The 26,977-nt window shown below is 42.6% G+C and overlaps 1 protein-coding gene across 1 annotated transcript in view; it reads left to right on the top strand.

Moving 5' to 3' along the window:
* The window catches only part of LOC145980240 (KH domain-containing, RNA-binding, signal transduction-associated protein 2-like), a 357,457-nt gene that overhangs the window by 223,662 nt on the left and 106,818 nt on the right, over positions 1-26,977 (top strand). Inside the window, exon 3 of the mRNA XM_083113253.1 lies at positions 11,965-12,111. Coding sequence (XP_082969379.1) covers positions 11,965-12,111 — 147 coding nt within the window. The remainder of the gene's footprint in view (positions 1-11,964; positions 12,112-26,977) is intronic.

The following is a 26,977-nucleotide window of genomic DNA, read 5'->3' as shown; positions in this document are numbered from 1 at the left end:
GGCTTCTATGTCGAAATGTAGCTAAACGATGCGGTTTCAATGTGTATAATTTATGTTGTCTTACCTATTAAACTTCTTTTTTAAAAAATTGTTGTGCGATACTTAATGATCCACCCTCGTATTTTGACTAGACTTGTTACGTGGAACAAATACATAGAACGTACTAACAAGAAAACCACCCTTCACGTTACAACTCGCATTAAATTCCTGAGCACGACTTGGTGATACATTGAAACCAACTGAAATTCTTGCTTCAGTGCAAGGAAGAACAAGCAGACGGAAAATGATTTATCAACAGTGCAAAAATGAAAAAGAAAAAAAAACATTACTCACAAGCTATAGGCAATTATCAAAACCCAGAAAGAGACCATTTGAAGAAACAAGAGAAGAAAAGATGCATAACAATGCTGACGAAAGAAAAAACGGTCGCTGATCTTTATAGAGGTTGCCGCCAGTAGAGAAAAATATGTACATCGGCACCTCTTTCAGTGCTTGCCTGTTGCATACAATAATAACGGTCTTACTTCAGTACCTAACATTCGGCGCTCAATATGACGACATGACATAATAAGACATTGTAAGGTTAGTGTTTTCAGTTGAACGTAGGTGGTGCGGAACAAAATTAAGGGGTGCGCAAGCGCCCCCTCGCGCCCCCCCCCCTGGTGCCGCTGTCGATGTTGTCTCCGAGGTGTAATTTGTCTTAAATTAAAACTATAACTTGACAAGTTTAAAAACAAGACGCTACAAATAGCTGTTGCGCAGCTCACACCACATTTCCCCACTCCATTGTCGGCAGCGACGTTGGTTCGCAGTGTTGAAACCTGGAGGGAGCGGAATGGTCTAAGGATTTTCAACGAAATTTGTATTTGCTTTTTCCTGGGCTGTTTTCTACCTGTCAATGTACAGAACTTCAGCTCACCTTTCGCTAATGACTCTTTTTCCTTCTTTTAAAACTTGAACTCCCCGATGGCGCAGTGGTAGCGTCGTCGCCTTGTAATCAAGGGATCCCGGGTTCGATTCCCGGTGGAGGCACGTAGTGGTCGGATCCCACTTCAAACTGTACGTCCAGTCCCGATTAGCCTTACTGTGTATAAAGTGGACTTAAAACAACAAACCAATCCAATCCAATTCTTTTAAAACTTGAGAAACCAGCCATCCCGTGGCGCCGCTTGTGAACTCGACAACATTATACTTAAGTTTATGTAACTCCTTCTGATTTCACAAATATGTTGCAACATTGTAAACAATTTCTCTGGCCTGTCCTCTAAGAGGCTTTCCAGAGCAGATTGTGGATTTCGTTGGACCCGGCATGATTTGATTTTTGCATTTCAAAAATATGCAGCCAGGAGTAAAGAGCAAGAACATTTCAGTGCCTTAAAAAAGAACACAGGCAAGCGTGTTATCAGATTGCCTTCTCGTAGTGATTGTTGTACGATAAACAAAAGAACCCCCACCCCACTCGGCTTTAATAAAAAAAAAAAACAGGCCACTGCTCGATGTCGCATTCAGAAAATGAAGTCATTCGCCCAGAAGTTTCTCTTCGTTATAAACGTTAACGCGCGTGCGTAATACTACATTTTACGATCCGCGCACCGCACGCATTTTCAAAGACCGGATTAAATCAAATGAACCACTGATAAACTGATATGAGCCAGCAACGTCAATCTACACAGTAAAAATCGTTTGTCATATTTGTTTTAGCTTAATTTTGTGAGTTGGCACCACTCGTAGTCTCAAGGCCAGACCAGTACGCAGAAAAGTGGTGGGGAGGATGACGTAATAGGAAGTGCTCCACAGCGATCTGCGCATAACGGGACTTAACTTGTCAGGCTATAGTGTTTCTATGTAGTCGTATTGTTATCATGCAAGTGCTCCATACAGAGTGGGATGCAGGAGTATTGCTCGGCAAATTGTCCAGGACTGTTGTCCTCTTTCACGGGGCTCGAAATGGACCGGAATAACGTTCCGATTCGTGAGTATCAGAAATAGCAACGAACCGTTCGGGTTCGCTCATTTTATATTTCTTTTCATATATTTCACAAAACATGGCCTTTCGTTCGACTGCGATAACAGGAAATGCCCTCGCGACATTAAGGGTTAGCGATCAAATGATCTAACCGACAGGGTTCGGGGGGAGGAGGGTACGTTGCTTCCCGCCTCCAAATTTAGACGGGTACCTCGATCAATTTTCTTTGCCCAGCAATTTTCATTAACAAATATATTGAAGTGTAAATATTCTGATTAATTTGAATATTTCGCCGTCCGAAACGGGACATGGCAATGAAAATCAGCAAATTAATTTAGTGATATTGGCCATAGAAAACAAAAATTATACATTAGTTTCAGTCGTTGTCACCTAAATTAAACCAAATTAATATTTGTCTACAAGCATAGGCATAATCAAACTAATGCTCTATGATTGTCATCCCATTATGTATTAATATTAAATTTCAAGGGGAGACATCGACTTTTAAAAAAAAACAGGTACAGTGGGATCCATGAGTATTACCGTGAAAGTTGTCCACCACCATGTGCACTTTATTTGACCTAATAAGAGCTTCAAGAATTAAAAGAAAACTCAAAACAAACTGTTCACAACTTCTGCATCAGCATACATAAAAATCCTTCGCTTAAAAACGCATAGAATATAAGATAAAACTTAATGAAAATAGTCATGGACAATTTGCACGATAATACTCATGGATCCCACTGTACATAGTGGTTGGGATTTCATTTTAAATCGTAGATTCAGTGCCGATTAGCCTTTCCGTGGGTAGACTTAAAAACAAATGAACAATTTCAAGCAACCCTATCTCACAGAAATCGTTAAGCAAGCCGTCTCACAACTTTGTGTACAAAACTCTCACTAATATTCCCTTGCAAGGTTTTATTACAACAAAACCTTTGTAAGGCTTTATTAAGTTCCGACAACATATTCAGAGCACATGCTATATCTCATATCTGTGTCAAAGGCTTTTGAGCTTCAAAGAAGAGCACTCGGATTTTAATACAGACAGGACGTTTTAGTAAAAGACTTGTGCGCGCCATCTATGAACACAATAAAGATTGAAGTTTTGAGAAATGGCTGAATTTGCAGTTGGCAGCGGGCAGCATAATCAATAGAGCTCCCATTCGTCTGTCAAGTCTGCAGACATCTTCCATCTTGTAAAATTACCCATTAACCGAACAGAGAAGGAGAGATTAGTGTCAAATCTGCATCTGATGACATCGGTAGCAAGGTTCAGTGACATCTATCGAAGGATTGGTCCCGTAGGGAGTAGGGTAGGAGGGCCGAAGCCTAGAGCGCCATACCGGGTGTTTCAGAAATAATTGAGGGGTTTATTGCAATTGAAGTATTGAAACCCGTCCAGAACGAACGAGAAACTCAGCTTTGTTTTACACCTTCAAATGTTCAATGTGTTCACCACCAGCGACACGATATTCTATAGAGCTGCCACAAGGAAAAGAACCTTCGTCGAAAAGTCTCCGCGCACCTTTTTCCCTCTTCCGTTCAGCTCAGGATATAAGGAAGCTTGCTCCACTCTGCCCCTCCCCTCCACGCGGGAGTATGGTGCGCAGGTGTAACGGGTCTGCGCAGGTTCTTTTTGCTTGTAGTTCCATTATACTTGCATCAACATAGGCCTATCGATAGTGCCTATCGCTGTGATGATACGCTCCCATAGGGCTGCGATATCACGCGGCATCGACGAGACGAATACCCTGTCTATCATGAAACCCCACAAAAAGAAGTCGCACGGTGTAAGTTCTGGTGATCTTGCAGGCCAAAACATTGCACAAAACTCTGTGAGTGATGAGCAGTGATGTGGCGTAGACTATAAGTTTACGTCTGCATGCGTTATCTACGCGTAATCTACGCGTAGATTACATTGGGTTGTAGTTTACATAGACTACGTAGACAATTTAAAGTCCATTAAAATTAAATGAATTGAAAGTGACATTTTAAATTATATTGGTTCCTGACGAAATGAAAAGAATCCTATTTACAACAAAATTTCACTTCTCTTCTATTATCAACTATGGAATAAGATAAATAGTATGCAAAAAATAAACAACAGATGGCAGTCGTGAGGCAAGAGTGGTCTTTTTCCATTAAAACACTAGAATATCTCCTATATTAGCTCTCTTCCTAGGTGAGAAATTGTTCAAAATTGGAAAAAACAGTATGAAACGTTCTATTCACAAATCAGCAACTGATACGCAGTATAATTTTATTTTAATTCCACGGCGGCCTTTGCTAAGTCATCACCTTTCGCCATGTTGTTTACATAATGTTGTTTATACGTGTATAAAATAGTCTACGTGTAGAATGTAGACTATCGTTGCTTACGCGCAGACGCACATCACTGGTGATGAGGCTGACTTGAGTGTCGCCTAGCGGCAAGGATGTGAACTCTCAGCTTAACAAAACATACTCGCACTAACTGTTTTGGTTCCTCGATCATTCTGGACTGGTTTGATTAGCACAAGTACAACAAATTACAACAAATTTTTGTAACCCCACCAGTCTATATCAAGGTTTCCCAACATTTTTCGGTTCACAGCGCCGTTAGTGTTTCAATTTTTTTCCGCTGCGCCCAAGTCACAATGTGGGCCTTCTAACACTTGCAACGCTCAGTTAGTGTAGCTAGGTTGCTTACCTTAAGTTAACAATATTTCAAATTTGAACACATTTTATCTGTAAAAAGTACCGGGTGGCCAGAATTAAAGTTACCCAACTCGGAACCCTCTGTATCCTGTTTGTGGCATCGTAGAACTCTGAAATTTGGTGAATCCACTTGAAATGTGGCGCTGTACTTCCATAATGGGTTGTAATAATGGCGTAAACTGCTCCAATTGGTTATGGATTTGCCTTTACCTTGCAATAAACGAGAGATTATTTTTTCGCAACTTCCAGCCACTAGCAAATGTCTTTCTAATTAATAACTCAGGTAAATCACTTAACGTGATTATTGGTACAACCCATCGTGGAAGTAAAGCGCCACATTTCCATCTGGTGGCGGAATATTGAACTTTTTTATCGCCACCCTCTTCCCCATGGTCTGCATAGTGGATTCACCAAATTTCAGAGTTCTACGATGCCTCAAACAGGCTACAGAGTGCTCTGAGTTGGGTAACTTTAATTCTGGCCACCCGGTACTAAATAAGCACATATTTGGAACAATCATATCATTTGAGTGAAAATATTGCAACATTTCGCGGCGCCCCTGTAAGCCAGTCACAGGTCTCCATGGCGCCGTGACGTACTCCTTGCTAGATTCTTCCGTTGTCCGTCACCATGAAAAACAGATGTCAACTCGATACATGGCTTGTTCAAGCTAAAAATCATCAATAAAACTCTCTCAGGCCGACAATGGGTCAGGAGATGATCTCTCAACATTGCATTATGACCAATGATGTGCCGTAGACTATAAGTTTACGTCTACATGCGTTGTCTACACGTAATGTACGCGTAGATTACATGGGGTTGTAGTTTACATAGACTACGTAGACATTCTAAAGTGAATTAAAATTAATTTTCAAGGGTTTCATGAAAGGGAAGTGATATTTTCAACTATACTGATTCGTAACGAAATGAAGAGAATCCTATTTACAACAAAATTTCTCTTCTCTTCTATCATCAACTATGGATGTAGTTTCAAAAATAACAACAGATGGCAGTCGTGAGGCAAGAGTGGTCTTTTTTCCCATAAAACACTAGAATATTTCCTATATTAGGTTTCTTCCTAGGTGAGAAATTGTTCTAATTTGGAAGAAAGAGTATGAAAAGTTCTCTTCACACATCAGCAACTGATACGCAGTATAATTTTCTTTTAATTCCACGGCGCCCTTTGCTAAGTTATCACCTTTCGCCACGTTGTTTACATAGATTACGTAATCTACGTGTATAAAATAGTCTACGTGTAGAATGTAGACTATCGTTGTTTACGCGTAGACGCTCATCACTGATTATGACCCTTAATCAATTTCATCACACCATCATTCATCATCATCTTCGCGATTAGCTAAAAGCGTAAGGAAAGGGAAGGAAATAAATCAATCAACTTCCCACGTTAGTTCTAAACGGCTGTTTCCACACACACAGCTCACGAAAAGCATTATGGTTCCAACAGAATAAGAGTTAACGTTATGTTGAAAGCAGTGGCAGCGATTAGGAAGAGGGCAGTTGCCCACCCCTAAATTGTTTTCCACTTTTGGCCCCGCACTATGCTAAACCTTATCTACCAATGGAAAGTAAACTGTCCTGTTTTGGCACTTTGCACCCCCATTTTTAGAACCCAGTCGCCGCCACTGGTTAAAAGTATTTATACCAATGTGATTCTCGTAAAATTGTAGCATATTTTTATAGGTAACATGGGAACCTTTTGTCTCATTTTGCTGCCTGTAATAGCGTCGAAAACAATGAATGATGAAGGAACACTCACAAAGAATACCTCTGCCCAGGGTGAGATTCGAACCCAGGACCCCTGGCGTCGTAGCGCTGTGCTAATCACTCCCCCACGGAGGTTGACTATCCATTTTAGAAAATGAAGTTGGCTACAAGATGGCGGACTTCAAGATGGCCGCCATGTTGGTAACACCCTTTCCAGTTTCAGCCAGTTCGATTCGTTGCTTACCAATCCGTATTTATTTAAAAAGGCTGCTTCCACATTTACGGACCACCCTGGGTAGGTGCCTGACCTGTAAATGTTGAAATAGAAAACGAGGGGAGTTATTTATTTAAAGATTTTGAAAGTCACGAGTTCAACTTGAGTATTTTAGACGCACGATGTTTCCAACCAAAAGAATCATCCTCTAGGTATCTTTCTCTCGGAATTATTCACACCCTGCACCTGATCTTCCCGCGTACCAGCATCCGGAGGGCAGAAGCTGAGGCAATCACGATCTCATCCATATCCCTGCCTCTTTCCGCTTCATATTTGATGAGACGTCATGTCATTGCTGTTGCAGAAACATGTTCCATCAGTTACACGTCATGATCCGCTGACATTCTGCGTTCGCCAAAACATTCTACGGTTCCTCTGCGCTTGAGGGTGGCTTTGCTTGACGCTGCAGTACGATTTCAGGGCTAAGAACATCAACCCCTCTCCCCAACTTCGCTGATACACAAAGGGGCACTGTCTTGATCGCAACAGACACGGTTTTTTGTGAATTCGGCTCTCTGCGCCATATCCACCCTCGAGCAGGGGTGGTAGCAGGATTGAGTAAGAGTGGGCTTCATCTAATCTATACAACCATACCTATCCAAAGATACAGAGCCTTCGAAAAGTCCCCGCGGGACGCGCTTTTTGTTTTTCCAGTCAACTTGTGAATGCGGGTTGGCTGTTGGAAAGTTACGGTGCTCTGATTGTGAGAATATCTTATTTGCGCTGTGCGTTAGGTTAGGTTAGATTAGAAAGCAGCAAATTTGCGCTGAAAATAGGAAATAAGATATTCTCACAATTAGGTAAAAAAAAAAAAGGTAAAGTGTTCCCCTGTGCATAGCACCACGCCATGAAGGCGTATAGGGGGTGTGGGGGTAACGCCCCACACTTTCTTGATCCGGTCGTGAGTGGGGGTGATGTGATCAGCATCACGCCCCTGACCGCCTTTACCCCCCAGGGTTTCCCCCAGGTACCCATGTTATTCGACGCTGGGTAGGCGCCGGGGCCGCTTCCAGCACCGTAATTTTCAAAGAGCCAATCAGAGAACAAGAATTTAACCCGCATTCACAAGTTGACTGGAAAAATAATCGGCCGCGGGACAGTTTACCCACTGTACCACCTAGAGAATTACGTCGATTTTTTTTAATCGACAGATTTCAATGTTTTATGTAATGTAAAAGTGGTTCCAGCGTTAGGAAAGCACAACGGAGATATTTGATACCAAAGAATGGCACACGTAAGTTAAAACCTGCAATTTCGAAGTATTTTCGCCAGGCGCGTCGCCTGATAATGTTCGCATGAGCACGTGAACACTCATGTAGGCTATATGTTTTAATTTACGTACATATTAAATGCACACACACATACGTATATTTATTCGAAAGAATACTATGTTTGATGTACGAGTATATACTCACAATTTACTCTGACACGACGACGTCTTTCACGTCTGATAACTTTTCTAGATAGTTGGTAACACTGACTCCCACGGTGTTCCACGGAGGGCGTTGAACACAATTGCTGTGCGTGTTGCGTAGAGCTGACAGCTAAGGGACTGTTGGCCACTATACCCAGAAGATGTTCACTTCGCTGTGCGAACACAGTATGCAAGCGGCAATACTTCTTACATTCGGCACCAGAGTGCAGTATACAAAAGGCATGTCTAGGGGGACTCGAAAAGGTCTGTGACTACATAGTTGCAAACTTTAGCGAGAATTCGTTAAACCTTTCGGATTTTAAGGGGGGAGAGGGACAATTTCCCCTGGGTCCTTTTTGTATTACTTTAAATATAGCGTGATTTTGGGGGAAAATTGTTGAAAATAAATTGAACTGTTATTCTCAATTTTTCAACTCAAGATGAAGTTACAAGGGAGTGGAGTAAATCTGCATTCAGTACAAAAACATTATTGTGAACACTGGTATGCGAACCGCACGCGACGCCACTGATTTTCGCAGCTTTTTGTTAGTAAAAACTGTTTGTATGTATACTAAAATAGCGAAAGAACACGTCGAAAATAACTATCAGTACCAATCCTAACCTAACTACGTAAAATTAATGCTGCTGTTGTGGAAAGTCGTTTTGGGTGCTATATTCACTTGCGCGACGCCTTCGGGTTGTTCTGCTACACGGTAAAGTAACACGCTAAGGTAACAGACGTACTTTACTTCACAATAACACATTCCCGAGACCTAAAATCAACTGAAAACGCTCATAAAGAACCAAATCTTCATGAACCATGCAAGATATTTCAGTTTCTCTAGGGGTACAAAAGGTCAAGGGTAACTTCCCCGAACTCAATGTTTGAGAATTTTTTGATTATAATTAATTGCACTTGTCAACGTAATGAATACTTGCATTTGTTAACTATATCTTTCAATTTGTGAACTAAATGTGAGCAATACTGCAATCTCCTAGATCAATAATACACTGACAAGACGGCAAACCGCTTTCCGCGTGCTGAAACACACACAAAGAATATTGAAACTGAATTTGTCATACGACATGCTCAAAATATGCTTCCAACATAGCGATTCGCTTTGTGCGCCTAAAGCTTAACACCCACTGAGACACGGCAACAGACGCGTTTCCTGCATCTCACTCTGCGCGTTTTGCAGTAGTGGGCGTTACACCATTTGATTCAATAGACAAGTTGTCTAAGACAACAGAAGTTCTGTTTGTTTTTGTTGCCCCGTCTCAGTGGGTGGTGTGCTCAAATGGAATTGTTGACAAACTGTGATTGTACGTCTCACACCGAGGACTGTAAGAGCGGTACTGCTCTAAGTATGACACACTCGTTCTTCAAGGTCGTACCAATTCCTCCTGGCAGGCTCACCAACTCATACAGATGAATAGCATATTTTTAAAGTATGAGTCAGGGTTGTTCAAAGTGCAGGACCCCATAAATTCTAATAGGTTTCATTGGGTTTCGCTGCAGAAACGGAACCTTTTTCATCGCACAATTTAAATTCGGTCCAGGGACCTTTTTTCAATGAAACAATACGCAACTTCGGAAAAGAAGGTCCCTGGACCGTATTTAACACACGAACTACCAAAGGGGTCATTTTGACCCCTCAACGTCATTCATCATTCTATAATTTGAACATTAATTAAAATATGCTCAACAGGTGGCGTCACTTTTCTTCTCTCTAATCATTGTGATTACACCCTTAATATCAGATTTAAATTATTATTGGTTTTCTTTAAAATGATGATTTACCTAGAACTACCAGGGGGGTCATTTTGACACCTGCCTATTTTTTAACCCTGGATAAAAAAACACGACTTTTTCGATTCTTGTAGATACCTTTTTATGAAGGTGTATTATAGATACCCCTGAAACAATTGTGAACAGCCATTGTGGTTGTTTTGAAGCAAGGTGTTTAGTGTTTGTAAATTATGGAGTTTACAGAGAGTAAACGACTTACAGGGGCAGAGATTCTACCACGGTTGCAGGATATTGACGACAGTGTTTCTGGTGATGAAGGCAGTGACAGCTGGACTGAAACAGACCTTGACAAAGAAGATGTCTCCAGTAGTTCTGACGTAGATGTCGGATATACTGATTGTGATTCAAGTGAAGGATCTGAACAAGGGAATTCTACTCAAATTAGTGGTAGTGAAGTGGCTCCGGATCAGACGGTGTGGAAGGTATTGGATGTAAACAACAAGACACGCGGAAGATTACAAAAACATAATATAGTTCGTACCAAACCAGTACCCACGTCACATGCCACGTGTAATGTGGATGATACTTGTGGAAGTGCATTCAGACTGGTTGTAACTGATACCATGCTGCGAAATATAAACATGTGTACAGAAGCTGAGGTCCGTCGAGTTTTAGATGATCCTAACTGGTCGATTTCTCTAGATGAGCTTGATGCATTTATTGCCATTTCCATGGAGCAATGGGGATGAATGGTCAAATGACCCCTTTGGTAGTTCTTGTATAATCAATTTCCTGGTAATTCTAGTGTTAAATACATCCGGGAAAAAAGGTTCCTGGATCGTATTTAAATTGAGCCGGATTGATTGATTGATTTGGTGTTTTAAGTCCATTTTAATCACAACAAGGCTAATCGGGACTGGATCTACAGTTTAAAGTGGGATCCGAACCACTATGCGCCTCCACCGGGTATCGACCCCTTGATTACAAGGCAACGACGTTGCCACTGTGCCATCGGGGAGGTCCTTAAATTGAGCCGGAAAAAAGGTTCCTGGACCGAATTGAAATACTTTACAGATATAAAGGTTATTTACGGTCCAGGACCCATTTACGTTTACTCATTTTCTTTCCTGGACCGGAATTGAATTTATTTAAAATTCCTGGACTTTTAACAACCCTGGTATGAGTGCGGGGACATTTCGAAGGCACTATATTATGGTCCCAGGTTCGAGTTCAGAACTGGGAATGGGTGCTTTTTGTATTGGAATGAATTATTTGGTTTATTTTACTTCGCGTTTCTGTCACTTTTGGATAATCGCGACGATGAGGAAGAAGGATGATAAGGAAACCGAGGAAAGGACATCTGGAAAGCACACAACACAGATACCATGGAGGATTATTCATGAGTCCAGACGACAGGATATTACTGTCATGTACAAGACCCTGGTTCGATTGGCGGGGTGGACGATTTCATGGGAAAAGAAAACGAAAATATCCATTATAAACCGGCTCTGAGGTTCAATCATCGTCTTATCATATGGAGTCCTGAGCATGGTGCTGATCACATCACTTCCAGTACGGCAGATATCTGTAATGTGTTGCGCACTATCATGACTTTGCATGAAAGGGGTTTACTCAGCTTGTAAAGAACAGCGGCATGGGTATAGGCGGCCGGAGCATGGTGATAATCACTTCACTTCCATAAATGGCCGAGGTTGTGAATATGTGGGACCCTACCTCCACATTCTCACTTGACATGTCGCAAAGTGCAAGGAGCAGTTTATACGTTAGTCTTTCTATCTGTGCAGGATGTATCAAAAGTCTGCATCTACAGGCAAACGCGCCTAAGTTACAAAGATAAGAAATCTGATTAAGAAAGGTTGTCAAGGACCATAGCACTTGTGATCGTCAGACCTACAGCTTAACGAACATAGAAATGCCCCCGGAAAACTTGGAACTAATATCAGTGATAATTGTGTGCCGCGTGGTTGCCTACATAAATTGTGCCACGTAGTTGCATACGTAAAGTGTAACTTGTTTATATTGATGTCTCGTAAGGTATATGAAAAACTGTGTTGTACGGCTACAACCTGCATTCTTTCTCTCTGATATTGATGCCGATCCGTGTGTAATTTCAGGAGGAAGAACTGAGATGTTCCGGCGACCCCAGGTACTCTCATCTGAACGAAGATCTTCACGTAGAAGTCACAGCGTTCGCTCCACCTGCCGAAGCTCATGCGAGAATCGCCTATGCTTTGGCGGAAGTACGGAGGTTCCTGGTTCCAGTAAGTAACTCCTTAGTAATATATTTTACAGGTTATGCATAAAGTTCCGTTATCATTTCAATAAATCAACACTAGATGGCCCAATCTGTATTCCGGAATACTAAGTCCAATTCACACATTACTGTTCGACCGCTTCATTGTCAAGGTAGGCCACCAAGATGGCACGTGTTAAGGTAAACCTTGAAAGTGTCGGAACACGTTGCACGAAAACCATCACAATATCTCGTACTGTTCGGTCGCGGAAGGCGAGCCTAGCTCAAGTAGACGAATCCAAACCAGAAAGGCGAAGAAGCATGAACGGAACTATTTTCTGGGTTTCGCATCAGTATTTCACCTGTATTTTGTCGCTTTTTTCTGATTGTTAATTGTCGTCACAACTGCAACAAACTCTTTCAAAGTGAAACAAATATGATTTTCGCGGAACATTCCTTTCCGTGAAGCCATCACATATTGCCAATGAACCCGTCCAGTTAGCGCGTGCGCAGTTGAGTCAATTGTCTCTATGAATGCAGACCTACCATATTTTTGCAATCAAGTGTATAGCTAGAGTGCGCGTCAAATCTCCTGCATATGGCGTTAGCCAATAGCAGCGCACTGCAGCGGTGCCATGTCGAAATCTGACGCGGAAAACAGACAGCGTGGTTGAGCGGAACGCCTTCTCACGGAACTAGGCAACGCCGCACGTCTGTGATTCGCTGGTGCTGTTCAAGGCCATATGCAGGGGATTTGACGCGCATTCTAGTGGGGGTGGCAACCCTCTCAAATTTATCATCGAAAGAATTAGGCAAAATATGTGTTATATATTTGTTGAGGTTCATTCATGTTGAACATTGTTTCCGTACATAATGTTTTACTATTCAACGCATATCAGCTCTCGGTGAGGGCAATAGTGCTAGCCGTTTTAGTCCTATAGAATGCATGAGGCAACCAGAGAACTGCAAAGAGTATAAATTATTCTGAACACTTTACCAGTATGTATCAGTAACGAGGCCACAGGGAGTAGGGAAATGTAGCGGACACAGCCAGTGTTTCCAAACCAGAGGTTTTTACGATGACTAGGAAGCCATTAATGTCCAGGCGACGATCCTCTTGACCCTGTACGCAGACGATACAGCAATTTCGTTAACTAGACAAGGACGATGTACATTGGTGGTGACGCCACTGGCAGGGGCATGTAGACTGTTACTACCCGAGCAAATACACATATTTAGGTCACACGAATTGCCATGTTCCGCCCCTCTCAAAATATAGCCATGGATAAGTTACAGATTGAAACATTTATTTACATGGTACTTTCAGTTCGCGAACAGAATGAACTTGATGTGATGGTGGTGTGGCCTTGTTGATGCTGAAGTGCAAGCTATGACCAATGAAATAACGCCTCATGGATTCTAGAGGCAAATCTACTGGGAGGAAATTCTGAGCAGGATTGACCTACACGATCAAAAGCTTGATTGAAATCGTTTGTCCGAGCAGGCTCCATTAACCCCTGTGACGAAAATCGTTCCGATAGAGGTCACTAGTTGTTTCCCGTTTCCTACTCCTAAACGTGGATCTCCAAAATGTCTGTCTCCCAGAAACCCCTCTCGCAGGACCCCCCTATGCCTCCCCATTATTCCCTTTTACGTTCCATTTCGGAAGCCGGGCATAGACCAGTCCTCCCGTCATAACACACCTATTCAGACTTGGGATATTACCCGCCGAGAGTGGCGCCGCGGGTGGCATTACGTGAGACTAACCAACTGCCAACTCAGCTCCCCTGTTGACACTATTTCACAGAATATCCCAGGAACATGTCGCTGCCATCATTTTTCCATCCCCCCCCCCCACAAACCCACCAAAAAAAAGAGCTGAACCTCAATACTCTTTTTACTCTGAGTGCGCTGTCTCTAATGCAATAGGTCAGTGTTTCCAAATCACGATTTCTTAAAATCTCCAGCAACCTGATCCTTCATACTGAGGATGCCTTCTGTCCAATGGAATTCGACAGTGTTACCAATCACTACGTTCTTGAAATCTCTAGAGACGTTCAGAGTTCCACTTCAATGTTGATGTTACACGCTCTGGTTGTTTTATCTTTATAAACACAGACAACACACTCATCTTTAGGGTAGAGTGACATAACCTCTCGAAAGCATTGATTCCTTTCCGCAACTCACCTGACCGATAGCCCAGGCGAATCTATTCTTCGCCAGGAAACCTTGATTACTTACTAGACAACTAGTGTTGCCAAGTCATGAAATATTCAGAAACATTGAAAGTTGTGTATGTTAGTTATTCTGTCTGTAACGGAAACAAAGTGTATCTAAAACAGAAATTTTCAAAATGACTAGAAAGTCTTGGACGTTTGGGCGATGGTTCTCTTAACCCTATACGCAGATGATATGGCGAGTTTGCTAACTAGAGAAGAAAGACGTGTGCAGTGTAGCAAACTTCTAACATTTTTCCGACATTGAGGATACCATAAGCAGTGCAATTTAGGAAGGATTGTGGGGGTAATTAATATCTCGAACACGACATATGAGATTCAATTGCTCCATTTTGGAATAAATACAGCATCATAAGTATTCTCACATCTTCTCTCATCATCTTAACAACGATGAAGAATCAATAACACTACTTGGAAGGCCTTGTAGGAACAGTGCAACTTTTCCCATCGCCCTGCACACTACATTTAATTCAGTACCTTTTGCCGATATATATCTACTGTTGGCAACACTGATGATCTAAACAGATCTGTTTCAATGGGAACCCAATGTGTTCACGCTCCGTGGAACAACAGCTACAGATATGGAGGACCAGCGAAGAGCAACGGTGCGTAATGCGTTTAGTATTGCGCGAAATCCATGCAGAGGGAGCTTAAGCGCACGGTTGACCATTTGCAGACTTGCAATTATTGACTGGTGACGTCAGCGATTGAGTTTCCTGGTTGTATCACGTGTACGTCGATATCGGGAATGTTTTTTTTCTGGATTCCTGGTAGGAACTGCTCCTTCTCATCAACCAATGGTGTGAACAGAAATCCGGGAGACCGGGTTCGATTCCTGGGATGGTAATGTCCTTGTATAAGTGGTTCTAGGGCTCGCCCATCCTCCAACTAATGGGTAACCATGGGAGGCAAAGACGAACTGTGTGTGGTGCTGATGGCAGCACCTCCCCTATGGCCTACATCGAGAATGTATGGAGTTCTATGTCATGCATAAGGAATAGACAGCTTTTACCTTTTCCTAGGCTAATATGGACTAAACTCTCAGATCAAATACGAATTCCAGATGGAGCCCCCACCGTCATTCGACCCCAAGACCTTTTGATTACAATGGGACATCCTTAGTCTATACGTTTTCTGTGAGGCCATTATATCTAGAACATCTTGGAAGGTTGCAAGTCCCACGCGGTGGACACGCACTTGTCAACAGGAAATAGGAGGAAGGCTTCGAATATAAAGCATACAACTAAATCGCAACAGTTCTAGGCATGAACTAGGGAATTAAGTTGTTCCATGTTTCTATGAAATGAAGCCTATTGAGGACTTTCAATGAGCGAATACAGTACATAATGGGTCGCCAGAACTTCCGCGAAAGTGAAATTTTCGCCGTTAATTCCTGTCGCGCTTATTCCTTTCGCGGTTCTTGCTTTCGCGCTTGTTCCAGTGTTCAATTTTGGTTTCGCGGATAATCAGTTTCGCGCTTGTTCCTTTCGCGGTTATTCCGGTGTTCAATTTTTGTTCCGTGGCTGTTGCTTTCGCGGTTATTCCGGTGTTCAATTTTCGTTTCGCGATTAATCCCTTTCGCGGCTGTTCCTTTCGCGGTTATTTCGGTGTAAAATTTTCATTTCGCGGCTGTTCCTTTCGCGGTTATTCCGGTGTTCAATTTTGGTTTCGCGCTTAATCCCTTTCGCGGTTGTTCCTTTCGTGGTTATTCCGGTGTTAAATTTTCGTTTCGCTATTAATCCCTTTTGCGGCTGTTCCTTTCGCAGCTATTCCGGTGTTAAATTTTCATTTCGCGGCTGTTCCTTTCGCGATTATTCCGGTGTTCAATTTTGGTTTCGCGCTTAATCCGTTTCGCGGTTGTTCCTTTTCGCGTTTATTCCGGTGTTCAATTTTGGTTTCGCGCTTAATCCCTTTCGCGGTTGTTCCTTTCGCAGCTATTCCGGTGTTAAATTTTCATTTCGCGGCTCTTCCTTTCGCGCTTCTTCCGGTGTTCAATTTTGGTTTCGCGGTTAATCCGTTTCGTGGTTGTTCATTTCGCGGTTATTCCGGTGTTCAATTTTTCGTTTCGCGACTGTTCCTTTCGCGGTTATTCCGGTGTTCAATTATGGTTTCGCGCTTAATCCCTTTCGTGGTTGTTCATTTCGCGATTGATCCGGTGTTCAAATTTGGTTTCGCGCTTAATCCCTTTCGCGGTTGTTCCTTTCGCGGTTATTCCGGTGTTAAATTTTCGTTTCGCTATTAATCCCTTTTGCGGCTGTTCCTTTCGCAGCTATTCCGGTGTTAAATTTTCATTTCGCGGCTGTTCCTTTCGCGATTATTCCGGTGTTCAATTTTGGTTTCGCGCTTAATCCGTTTCGCGGTTGTTCCTTTTCGCGTTTATTCCGGTGTTCAATTTTGGTTTCGCGGTTAATCCCTTTCGCGGTTGGTCCTTTCTCAGCTATTCCGGTGTTAAATTTTCGTTTCGCGGCTCTTCCTTTCGCGGTTATTCCGGTGTTCAATTTTGGTTTCGCGCTTAATCCGTTTCATGGTTGTTCCTTTTCGCGGTTATTCCGGTGTTCAATTTTTCGTTTCGCGACTGTTCCTTTCGCGGTTGTTCCTTTTCGCGGTTATTCCGGTGTTCAATTTTGGTTTCGCGCTTATTCCGTTTCGTGGTTGTTCATTTCGCGGTTATTCCGGTGTTCAAGTTTGGTTTCGCGCTTAATCTCTTTCGCGGTTGTTCCTTTCGCGGTTATTCCGGTGTTCAATTTTGGTTTCGCGCTTAATCTCTTTCGTGGTTGTTCATTTCGCGGTTATTCCGGTGTTCAAGTTTGGTTTCGCGCTTAATCTCTTTCGCGGTTGTTCCTTTCGCGGTTATTCCGGTGTTCAATTTTGGTTTCGCGCTTAATCTCTTTCGCGGTTGTTCCTTTCGCGGTTATTCCGGTGTTCAATTTTGGTATCGCGCTTAATCCCTTTCGCGGTTGTTCCTTTCGCGGTTATTCCGGTGTTCAATTTTCGTTTCGCTATTAATCCCTTTTGCGGCTGTTCCTTTCTCAGCTATTCCGGTGTTAAATTTTCATTTCGCGGCTGTTCCTTTCGCGATTATTCCGGTGTTCAATTTTGGTTTCGCGCTTAATCCCTTTCGCGGTTGTTCCTTTCGCGGTTATTCCGGTGTTAAATTTTCGTTTCGCTATTAATCCCTTTTGCGGCTGTTCCTTTCGCAGCTATTCCGGTGTTAAATTTTAATTTCGCGGCTGTTCCTTTCGTGGTTATTCCGGTGTTCAATTTTGGTTTCGCGCTTAATCCCTTTCGCGGTTGTTCCTTTCGCGCTTATTCCGGTGTTAAATTTTCGTTTCGCTATTAATCCCTTTTGCGGCTGTTCCTTTCGCAGCTATTCCGGTGTTAAATTTTCATTTCGCGGCTGTTCCTTTCGCGGTTATTCCGGTGTTCAATTTTGGTTTCGCGCTTAATCCCTTTCGCGGTTTTTCCTTTCGCGGTTATTCCGGTGTTAAATTTTCGTTTCGCGATTAATTCCTTTCGCGGCTGTTCGTTTCACGGTTATTCCGCTGTTAAATTTTCGTTTCGCGGTTGTTCCTTTTGCGCTTATTCAGTTTCGCTTTTGTTCCTTTCGCGCTTATTCCCATGTTCAATTTTGGTTTCGCGATTAATCCGTTTCGCGGTTGTTCCTTTCGCTATTAATCCATTTCGCGCTTAAACATTTCGCGTTTATTCCGTTCGCGCTTCTTCCGTTTCGCTCTTGTTCCTTTCGCGTTTAATCCTGTGTTACGTTTCGCGGTTGTGCTCTTTCACGCTTAATCCCTCTCGCGGTTATTCCACCGCCCCTACATAATTAGTTTAGTAAAAGCCATTGAAAGAGAATCATGCAAGTGGGATAAGTCGGTAGAACGGGCTTGCGACAAAACTTGGCTCACGTGTCACAAAAGAAACATCGTCAATTTGCACAATACCGTTCTTGTGGTAAAAGTACCTTCTCATTGTTCACTTGACAGCCCTTCTGCGTAGGTCCATCACCTCCTGGATCCACAGGGTGATGGTGGGTCACGCTTTTAGACACTGATACAAGAATTCACAGTTCGTTTTGGGAATTTGAAGATCGTCAGCTTCTCACTGGTTGCATTAACAGAAAGATGTGGTTGCAGGGAGAATGGAAGGTGTTACTGATGCTACAAAGGACTAGGGGTTTCAGGAGAGAAACCGGACAAATTTAGGAATTCCCTTTGTGGGATTCACAAAAGCGGTGAGGAAAATGACCTTTGCTCTGTCCAAAGGCGTACGAATAGGCGGGCTGAAGGGGCTGCAGGCTCCTCCGAATATTTGAGCAAACTCTGGAAAACCAAGAATGGAAAATGTAAATTATCCTTAATATGACCACCGTGAAAGTACGGATGTACAGGGCATAAAACTAAGAAAATACATAATGGAAGACCAAAGATGCACCAAAAGTGGAAAAAGCCAGAGAACAGTGTAAGGAGAGGGCATATGGAGACAATAGAACCAGATAAGCTTCCAGTCAAAGCATAGCGTTCAGAAAGCGTGAGGGAAAGTCCAATGGGTAGACTATGTAATGATCCTGCGAGGTCATCACAATTATTTAGTTTCTGAGTGTTTATTAGTGTCCCTGTTTATTGCTAATTCTGTCAACGTTATTTGCGTTAACCATTCATTGTAAATAGTGTTATGATCTATTGATAATGAGGTCAGGTGCTCTGTGTTAGCACATTATGCTGAGTTGTAATGTTGATCAAGCCCTGCGTGGTCGCAAAGAATTTATAATGCCTATCTTATAATTGTATATTAACATTTAGCACACGTTTAACATTATAATATATATTTATCGTTTGTGCTTTGAGCACGTAGTTCAATCTACCGCCGTAGAGATGGCCTTGCCTGCTCTCGCACGGTTATACGTAGTTCGCGTGAACGGCGCTCGAGGCGCTACTTTGAACCGAGGCTATATAACCGGCCGCGCAACAAATTTTCTTCAGTTGAGTTCGTAAGAATTTTCCAGCCTGATCGTTACCAGTGCGGGTGGTTGGAGATCGATCAGTTCATTGAACTCTCCAGCCTAATTATTGCCTATTTTTGTGGGAGCAGGAAAAGGTTGATTATCCAGTTTGCCTTGACTCATCTCGCCCAACAGGTCGCTAGGTGCCGTGGCTTACCCCGAATTGATAGCTTCCTGGAGATGATTCGGTTGGCTTTCAGGTCTGTTCACGATAAGATCTCTCTTAAAAACTGACGTGGAGGAAAGGTGCACTCCGCTTTGCGAGAGGCAAAGCACCCTAAAGAAGTGTGCTCTCCGCTAAAGACTGCGAGAGGTTTCCGTAACTATCAACCAGCGGTACCCCGCCTGGAGATTGATGGGTTGGGTTACTAGGCAACCGCTCATAATGTATACCGTTGTGTACCCCGTTATCGTTAACGCTGGGCGTACACGGAACGGTAATTGTAATTACAGCATTGCCGTTTACAGCTTCAACCGCACCGAAAGGTGCTGGGCTTTATTAGGCCGTACACGACAAGGGTCGAGGTGTAGCTTTGACTGTAAAATTACAGGTCAGATAACGTACGACGATTATCGTGAGGGTGACCTTAATAGATGCCTTTGTTCCCCAAAGCAGACAGTTTCCTGTAAAGAGCCTGAAGCTACAGAAGACTGCGTCAGTAAAAACTGCACTTTCCTAACGTGTGTTGGAGTTAAGGTTACTACTGCAGAGGGCAGCAGCCGCAGTGTGTCTGTTCCCAGTTTACGGCAGTTTACAGAAGCCACCCCCTCCTCCCATTGTATGGCAGTATATTAGCGAAGTGAGTGTAATATCCTACAAGGTCGTGTGCTAAACTTACACGGTTTACAGTTGCTATTGAATAAGTGTATCCAGCTAAATTTATTATTATACTTTCTCTAACTTTAGACTGTGTACTTTTCTCCGAACCCTGAGTGAATTAGAGTTCCATGCCACCGCCTGAAAAAAAGTTAGCTCGATAGGTAAAACTTTGCAGTGCATTTTGTGCTACTGATTGGTAGTTGCAAAGCTACTTGGTTTGCACCGTCGCAGACGTACTCGTGTAGGTGTAGTAGGTGCCCAGGTGAACGGTGCAACTAGGTTGCAGTTGGAAAGGAAGTGTACACAGATAACTCTAAATACAAAAGACCAAGATTGATACAATTTTGGTGCATGAATTGACACAGCTAAACTAGTGCTTCATGCAGAAGTGCAGCTAAAAAAATACAATTTCCTGCATTTTTGAGTGTGTTTGGATGCATCAAAAGGGCATCAGCAGTTTATAGGACTGGAGGCAACTTATTTGTGCCAGTTTACACATTTTGTGGCAGAGAGTGTGTCACATAATAAGCACAAGGCCAGATAGGTTCACGGTGCAGGAGTGTGACAAAAACTCGAAGGTCAAGTTCTGGATGGACATAGTAGAAATAAAATGGTGTTAGAAAAGAGTGTGCATATGGCGAGATTACGAACCGAACAGGATGACGTTCAAAAATGGTGTAGAGTGACATTAACAGAGGATAACATTTTGAAACGAAAGGAGTTTTTAATTTTTCCTTTCCATCAGGGTAGACCACCAGAGAAAATTGACAATATTTGATGTTGATGCAAATCGGCAATATCGAAAACTTCATGATCTTGAGGATTTGTGTCACGTAGATGTGACCTTCGGCGACCTGAAGTCCATCATATCGTGTATTTTGTGTGTCCCAGTGCCTAAGGAAAGGCATATGGTACGAACCATCGAAAGAAAGTGTAATAAGGGCAAGTATGGGAAGATTTTGTGTTTTTAAGTCCACTTTATGCACAGTAAGGCTAATCGAGACTGAACCTACAGTTTAAAGTGGGGTCCGTACCACTATATGCCTCCATGTGGTATCGAACCCGGGACCCCTTGCTTACAAGGCGACGACACTACCACTGCACCATCTGGAAGGCCCCGCAATTATGGAAAGAGTAGGTAGTGGAGAGTGTAAGAGGAAGGAAATAGCGGAGAGGATTCTTCAGCCACAGAATTTACCATCCCAGTCACACTGGAAACGTGGTAGAAACTTTTATTGCATCTAACACCGTTTTATAATGAGATATCTGCCATATTGAGAGTTATATTACTAATACTCTTCCTTTCTTCTTTCTGTGACAAGTACCGGCAAAAAATATGCATATATCCCTTCTTATTTTGCCCACAGAGTACCTTCCGCCAATATACCTTCCGGCATTCCCCACAACATATTCTTTCTCCTTTCAGCGCGACCTCTATCGGTCTTTCTGTAACAATGTTAACGTTTTAAGAGCAACACGGTGGACACCCGTTCAACCCGTCGGCTCCGAACAAAAACGAATCGTCCGAGCGCATCAATCCGTAACCCGAGAACGAGCGGAGAACAGAATCGGACCCGATACGGGCATTGTGCGTTTCTAAAACGCACGTAGGGAAATGTGCGTATTATTACCTCGTTACAAACTCCTCCACCAATACTCTCCTTCGCAGTTGGACGGCGGAGCAGGATGCAAAACACGCAACCGCCTTTGTAGGAAACTCGTAAAGCTCGTTAGATCTTGTTAAATGCAACCTCCAGATGATAATTTGCGAAAAGAGAGGCACACTGGTTTTGCCGGCCACGACAAACATGGCCGCCATTTCAATAGAGGTAAAATCCAACATCTGAGATTGGTTCAGGAAGAGGCACTAGAGGTGCTAGGGTACTGTGACTACCCTAGCTTACCCGAGGGGGAGGGGGTACCCCACTTTATTTTTCGATTTTTCAAATGTGAATTTTTTATAAGAAATTGAAAATAAATTACATTGTTCACTAGGGTGTTTTCAATATTTCTGTATTACTTCTCTTCACAAGAGTGAAAGAGGAGAGAAGGAAGAAGAATGAAGGAAAAGAGCGTGAGATAAAGAGTCCAACCACATTCTAGATGGAAGTAAATATATTTAGCCTTTTAGGTGAAAGTACAGTTGACAAGGGAAAGCCACCCGCTAGAATGTTCCAGAACATCTTTCTAATAGTCTGGAGGGGAGTAATGTTTGTGCATATATATCGTCCTGTTTTGTACCTTGTTACATTTGTACTTGGTGCAGAGTCTGAAGAAGACTTGAAGGTTGAAACGTTACGTTTAGTTTACGTTTTATAATAAAATAAATTTCTGGTCAGCGTATTGAGTTTTTCATATCATGGAAACAAGGCTTAATGGTGTTATGATGTAGATAGGAGGCAAAATTCACTATCAGACGCCATCTTTGATTGCGTGTCATTCGAGACATTCATGCCAGTGACAGTGTATACTTATCTTGTTACGATAGTACCTTTTATTAATTATTATAATTAATAAACAACTGCACCTCTGTAAACAAGAGGCATTAATATAAAAATTATGTCTTTGGTTCGTTTTAGTAAATGGTAAAATGTGTGTGACACTCGTGCAATAATTGGATATTGATTTTTATTAATAATGGTAATTTTTGTAATTATTATAATTAATAAATAACCGCACATACATAATCAACATAAGAAGCAGTGACTGAATAACAAAACCGTTTCTTGAATTTTAGTGACTAAACAAAGTGTGGGCCTGTGAGCTCCTTCCGCCCTCAGGTAAGTAAATTTCTCGTGCGGCACGGGTAAGCTAAAACCACAAGTTATTAATTTTGCATCAATTTACTGAAAACCAATTATTTTATTGTAACAAGAATATATTATTCATTAGTGATTTTAGAGGTTGATTTTCTGAATACAAACGGACGTACTGTTGCTGATGAGGATGCTTCAAAAATGTCAGGGATATTTCCTATGCCTGAATTGCCATCTTTTGACAAATTTTTAAACTAATGTTACATAAAATTTCAGTAAGAGGACAAAACGCATGGAGTGATTATGCAACATTTGAGAAGCATTTAATTGCAATTTTAACAAACATTGATGGAGTTAACTGTTTCATCTCCATAAAATAAATTACAAAAAATAGTTTTTCCGATGCCACTCGTTCCATAAGGAAAAATGCCACAAAGTCACGAGCAAGCTGCTTGACGAAACATTATGACTGTGGCGAGTACTCAGATATGACGTCATTCATCATCGAGGGAATATATTGTGAAACAAAATACACAGCAAAATTAATCATGTTAAAACAATAAAGTACTAAAACAATCTGTTAATGTATTTAGGTTTACTGATTGTATTAGTTTGTTCTTAAGTCCAAGTTATACAGAGAAAGGCTAATCGGGACTGGGTCTACAATTTAAGCCGGAATCCGAATCAATATGAACCTCGACAGGATTACAAGGCAACGCCAATACCACTACACCATCGGGAGGCCATCATTTAAGTTCATACATTTAACAGAGGGAGAGAAGTATCAAATGAAGTGGGAAAGAGACAACAGAGGGAGAAAAGTATCAACTCAGTAGTAAGCAGACAGGACAGTAGAGGGAGAGAAGTATCAATGGAGTTGGAAGGAGACAACAGAGGAAGAAAAGTATCACTGGAGTAGTAAGAAGACAGGAGAGTGAGAGAAGTATCAATGCAGTTGTAAAGAGACAGCAGAGGAAGAAAAGTATCAAGGAAGTGGGAAGGAGACAGCAGAGAGAGAAAAGTATAAATGGAGTGGTAAGGAGGCAGCAGAGGAAGAAAAGTATCAATGAAGTGGGAAGGAGACAGCAGAGGGAGAAAAGTATCAAGGAAGTGGGAAGGAGACAGCAGAGGGAGAAAAGTATAAATGGAGTGGTAAGGAGGCAGCAGAGGAAGAAAAGTATCAAGGAAGTGGGAAGGAGACAGCAGAGGGAGAAAAGTATAAATGGAGTGGTAAGGAGGCAGCAGAGGAAGAAAAGTATCAATGAAGTGAGAAGGAGGCAGCAGAGGGAGAAAAGTATCAAGGAAGTGGGAAGGAGACAGCAGAGGGAGAAAAGTATAAATGGAGTGGTAAGGAGGCAGCAGAGGAAGAAAAGTATCAAGGAAGTGGGAAGGAGGCAGCAGAGGGAGAAAAGTATAAATGGAGTGGTAAGGAGGCAGCAGAGGAAGAAAAGTATCAAGGAAGTGGAAAGGAGACAGCAGAGGGAGAAAAGTATAAATGGAGTGGTAAGGAGGCAGCAGAGGAAGAAAAGTATCAAGGAAGTGGGAAGGAGACAGCAGAGGGAGAAAAGAATCAATGAAGTGGTAAGGAGGCAGCAGAGGAAGAAAAGTATCAAGGAAGTGGAAAGGAGACAGCAGTGGGAGAAAAGTATAAATGGAGTGGTAAGGAGGCAGCAGAGGAAGAAAAGTATCAAGGAAGTGGGAAGGAGACAGCAGAGGGAGAAACGTATCAAGGAAGTGGGAAGGAGACAGCAGAGGAAGAAAAGTATCAAGGAAGTGGGAAGGAGACAGCAGAGGGAGAAACGTATCAATGTACTGGTAAAGAGGCAGCAGAGGTGGAAAAGTATCAAAGTGGGAAGGGGACAGCAGAGGGTGAAAGAGTATGAATGGAGTGCACATAAGTAAAAGTATCAACGGAATGAGAAGAATACAGCAAAGGAAGAAAAATATCAATGGAGTGGGATGGAGAGAGTAGTGAAAAATGTATCAAGGAAGTGGGAAGGGGACAGCAGAGGGAGAAAAGTATCAATGTAGTGGTAAGGAATCAGCAGAGGGAGAAAAGTATCAATGGAGTGGTAAGGAGACAGCAGAGGGAGAAAAGTATAAATGGAGTGGTAAGGAGGCAGCAGAGGAAGAAAAGTATCAAGGAAGTGGGAAGGAGACAGCAGAGGGAGAAAAGTATAAATGGAGTGGTAAGGAGGCAGCAGAGGAAGAAAAGTATCAAGGAAGTGGGAAGGAGACAGCAGAGGGAGAAAAGTATAAATGGAGTGGTAAGGAGGCAGCAGAGGAAGAAAAGTATCAAGGAAGTGGGAAGGAGACAGCAGAGGGAGAAAAGTATAAATGGAGTGGTAAGGAGGCAGCAGAGGAAGAAAAGTATCAAGGAAGTTAGAAGGAGACAGCAGAGGGAGAAAAGTATAAATGGAGTGGTAAGGAGGCAGCAGAGGAAGAAAAGTATCAAGGAAGTGGGAAGGAGACAGCAGAGGGAGAAAAGTATAAATGGAGTGGTAAGGAGGCAGCAGAGGAAGAAAAGTATCAAGGAAGTGGGAAGGAGACAGCAGAGGGAGAAAAGTATAAATGGAGTGGTAAGGAGGCAGCAGAGGAAGAAAAGTATCAAGGAAGTGGGAAGGAGACAGCAGAGGGAGAAAAGTATCAATGGAGTGGTAAGGAGGCAGCAGAGGAAGAAAAGTATCAAGGAAGTGGGAAGGAGACAGCAGAGGGAGAAACGTATCAATGTACTGGTAAAGAGGCAGCAGAGGGGGAAAAGTATCAAAGTGGGAAGGGGACAGCAGAGGGTGAAAGAGTATGAATGGAGTGCACATAAGTAAAAGTATCAACGGAATGAGAAGAATACAGCAAAGGAAGAAAAATATCAATGGAGTGGGGTGGAGAGAGTAGTGAAAAATGTATCAAGGAAGTGGGAAGGGGACAGCAGTGGGAAAGAAAGTCTCAATGAAGTAGGAAGGAGACAACAGAGGAAGAAAACGTATCCATGAAGTAGTAAGAAGACGGCACAGGAAGAAAAGGGATCATTGGAATGGGAGGAAGACATCAAAGGAAGAAAAGTATCAATGGAGTGGGAAGAAGTCAACACAGTGAGAAAAGAGGTCAACGGAATGAGAAGACAGCAAAGGGAGAAAAAATATCAGTGGAGTGGGATAGAGACAGCAGATGGAGAAAAATATCAATGGAGTGGTAAGCAGACAGCAGAGGGAGAAAAGTATCAAAGTGGGAAGGGGACAGCAAAGGGTGAAATTTATCAATAGAGTGGGAAACAGATAGCACAGTGAGAAAAAGTATCAAGGGAATGAGAAGAATACAGCAAAGGGAGAAAAAATATCAATGGAGTGGGAAGAAAACAACAGAGGAAGAAAACGTATCCATGAAGTAATGAGAAGACAGCACAGTAAGATAAGGTATCATTGAAATGGGAGGAAGACAGCAAAGGAAGAAAAGTATCAATGGAGTGGGAAGAAGACAGCAGAGGGAGAAAAAGTAATAATGAAGTGGGAAGAAGTCAGCACAGTGAGAAAAGAGGTCAACGGAATGAGAAGACAGCAAAGGGAGAAAAAATATCAATGGAGTGGGATGGAGACAGGAGAGGGGGAAAATATCAATGGAGTGGTACGCAGACAGCAGAGGGAGGAAAGTATCAATTGCATGAGCAGAAGACAGCAGAGGTAAAAAAGGTAAAGTGCTCCCCTGTGCTTATAACCACGCCATGAAGGCGTATAGGGGGTGTCGGAGTAACGCCCCACACTATCTTGATCCGGTCGTGAGTGGGGGTGATGTAGTCAGCATCACACCCCTTACCGCCTTTACCCCCATTGTATCCCCCAGGTAAACATGTCATTCGACCTTGGGTGGGCGCCGGGGCCGCTTCCAACGTTAGAAAAGTTCCTAGATTTGAAACGGCCGGTTATCGAACACGGGACCTTGAGCATGGTAGTCAGACGCGTTACCGACTAAGCAGATAGCACAGAGAGAAATACTATAAATGTAGCAGGAAGGGGAGAGCAGAGGGAGAAAACGTATGAAAGTTGTGCGATGGAAACAACAGAAGAACAAAACGAAATTAAATTTAA

The sequence above is a fragment of the Lepisma saccharinum genome, chromosome 27 (assembly GCF_977018435.1).
Source record: "Lepisma saccharinum chromosome 27, izLepSacc3.1, whole genome shotgun sequence".
Lineage (NCBI taxonomy): Eukaryota > Metazoa > Arthropoda > Insecta > Zygentoma > Lepismatidae > Lepisma > Lepisma saccharinum.
Note: the sequence above shows the minus strand (reverse complement) of the source record. Positions and strands in the feature narration are given on the sequence as shown.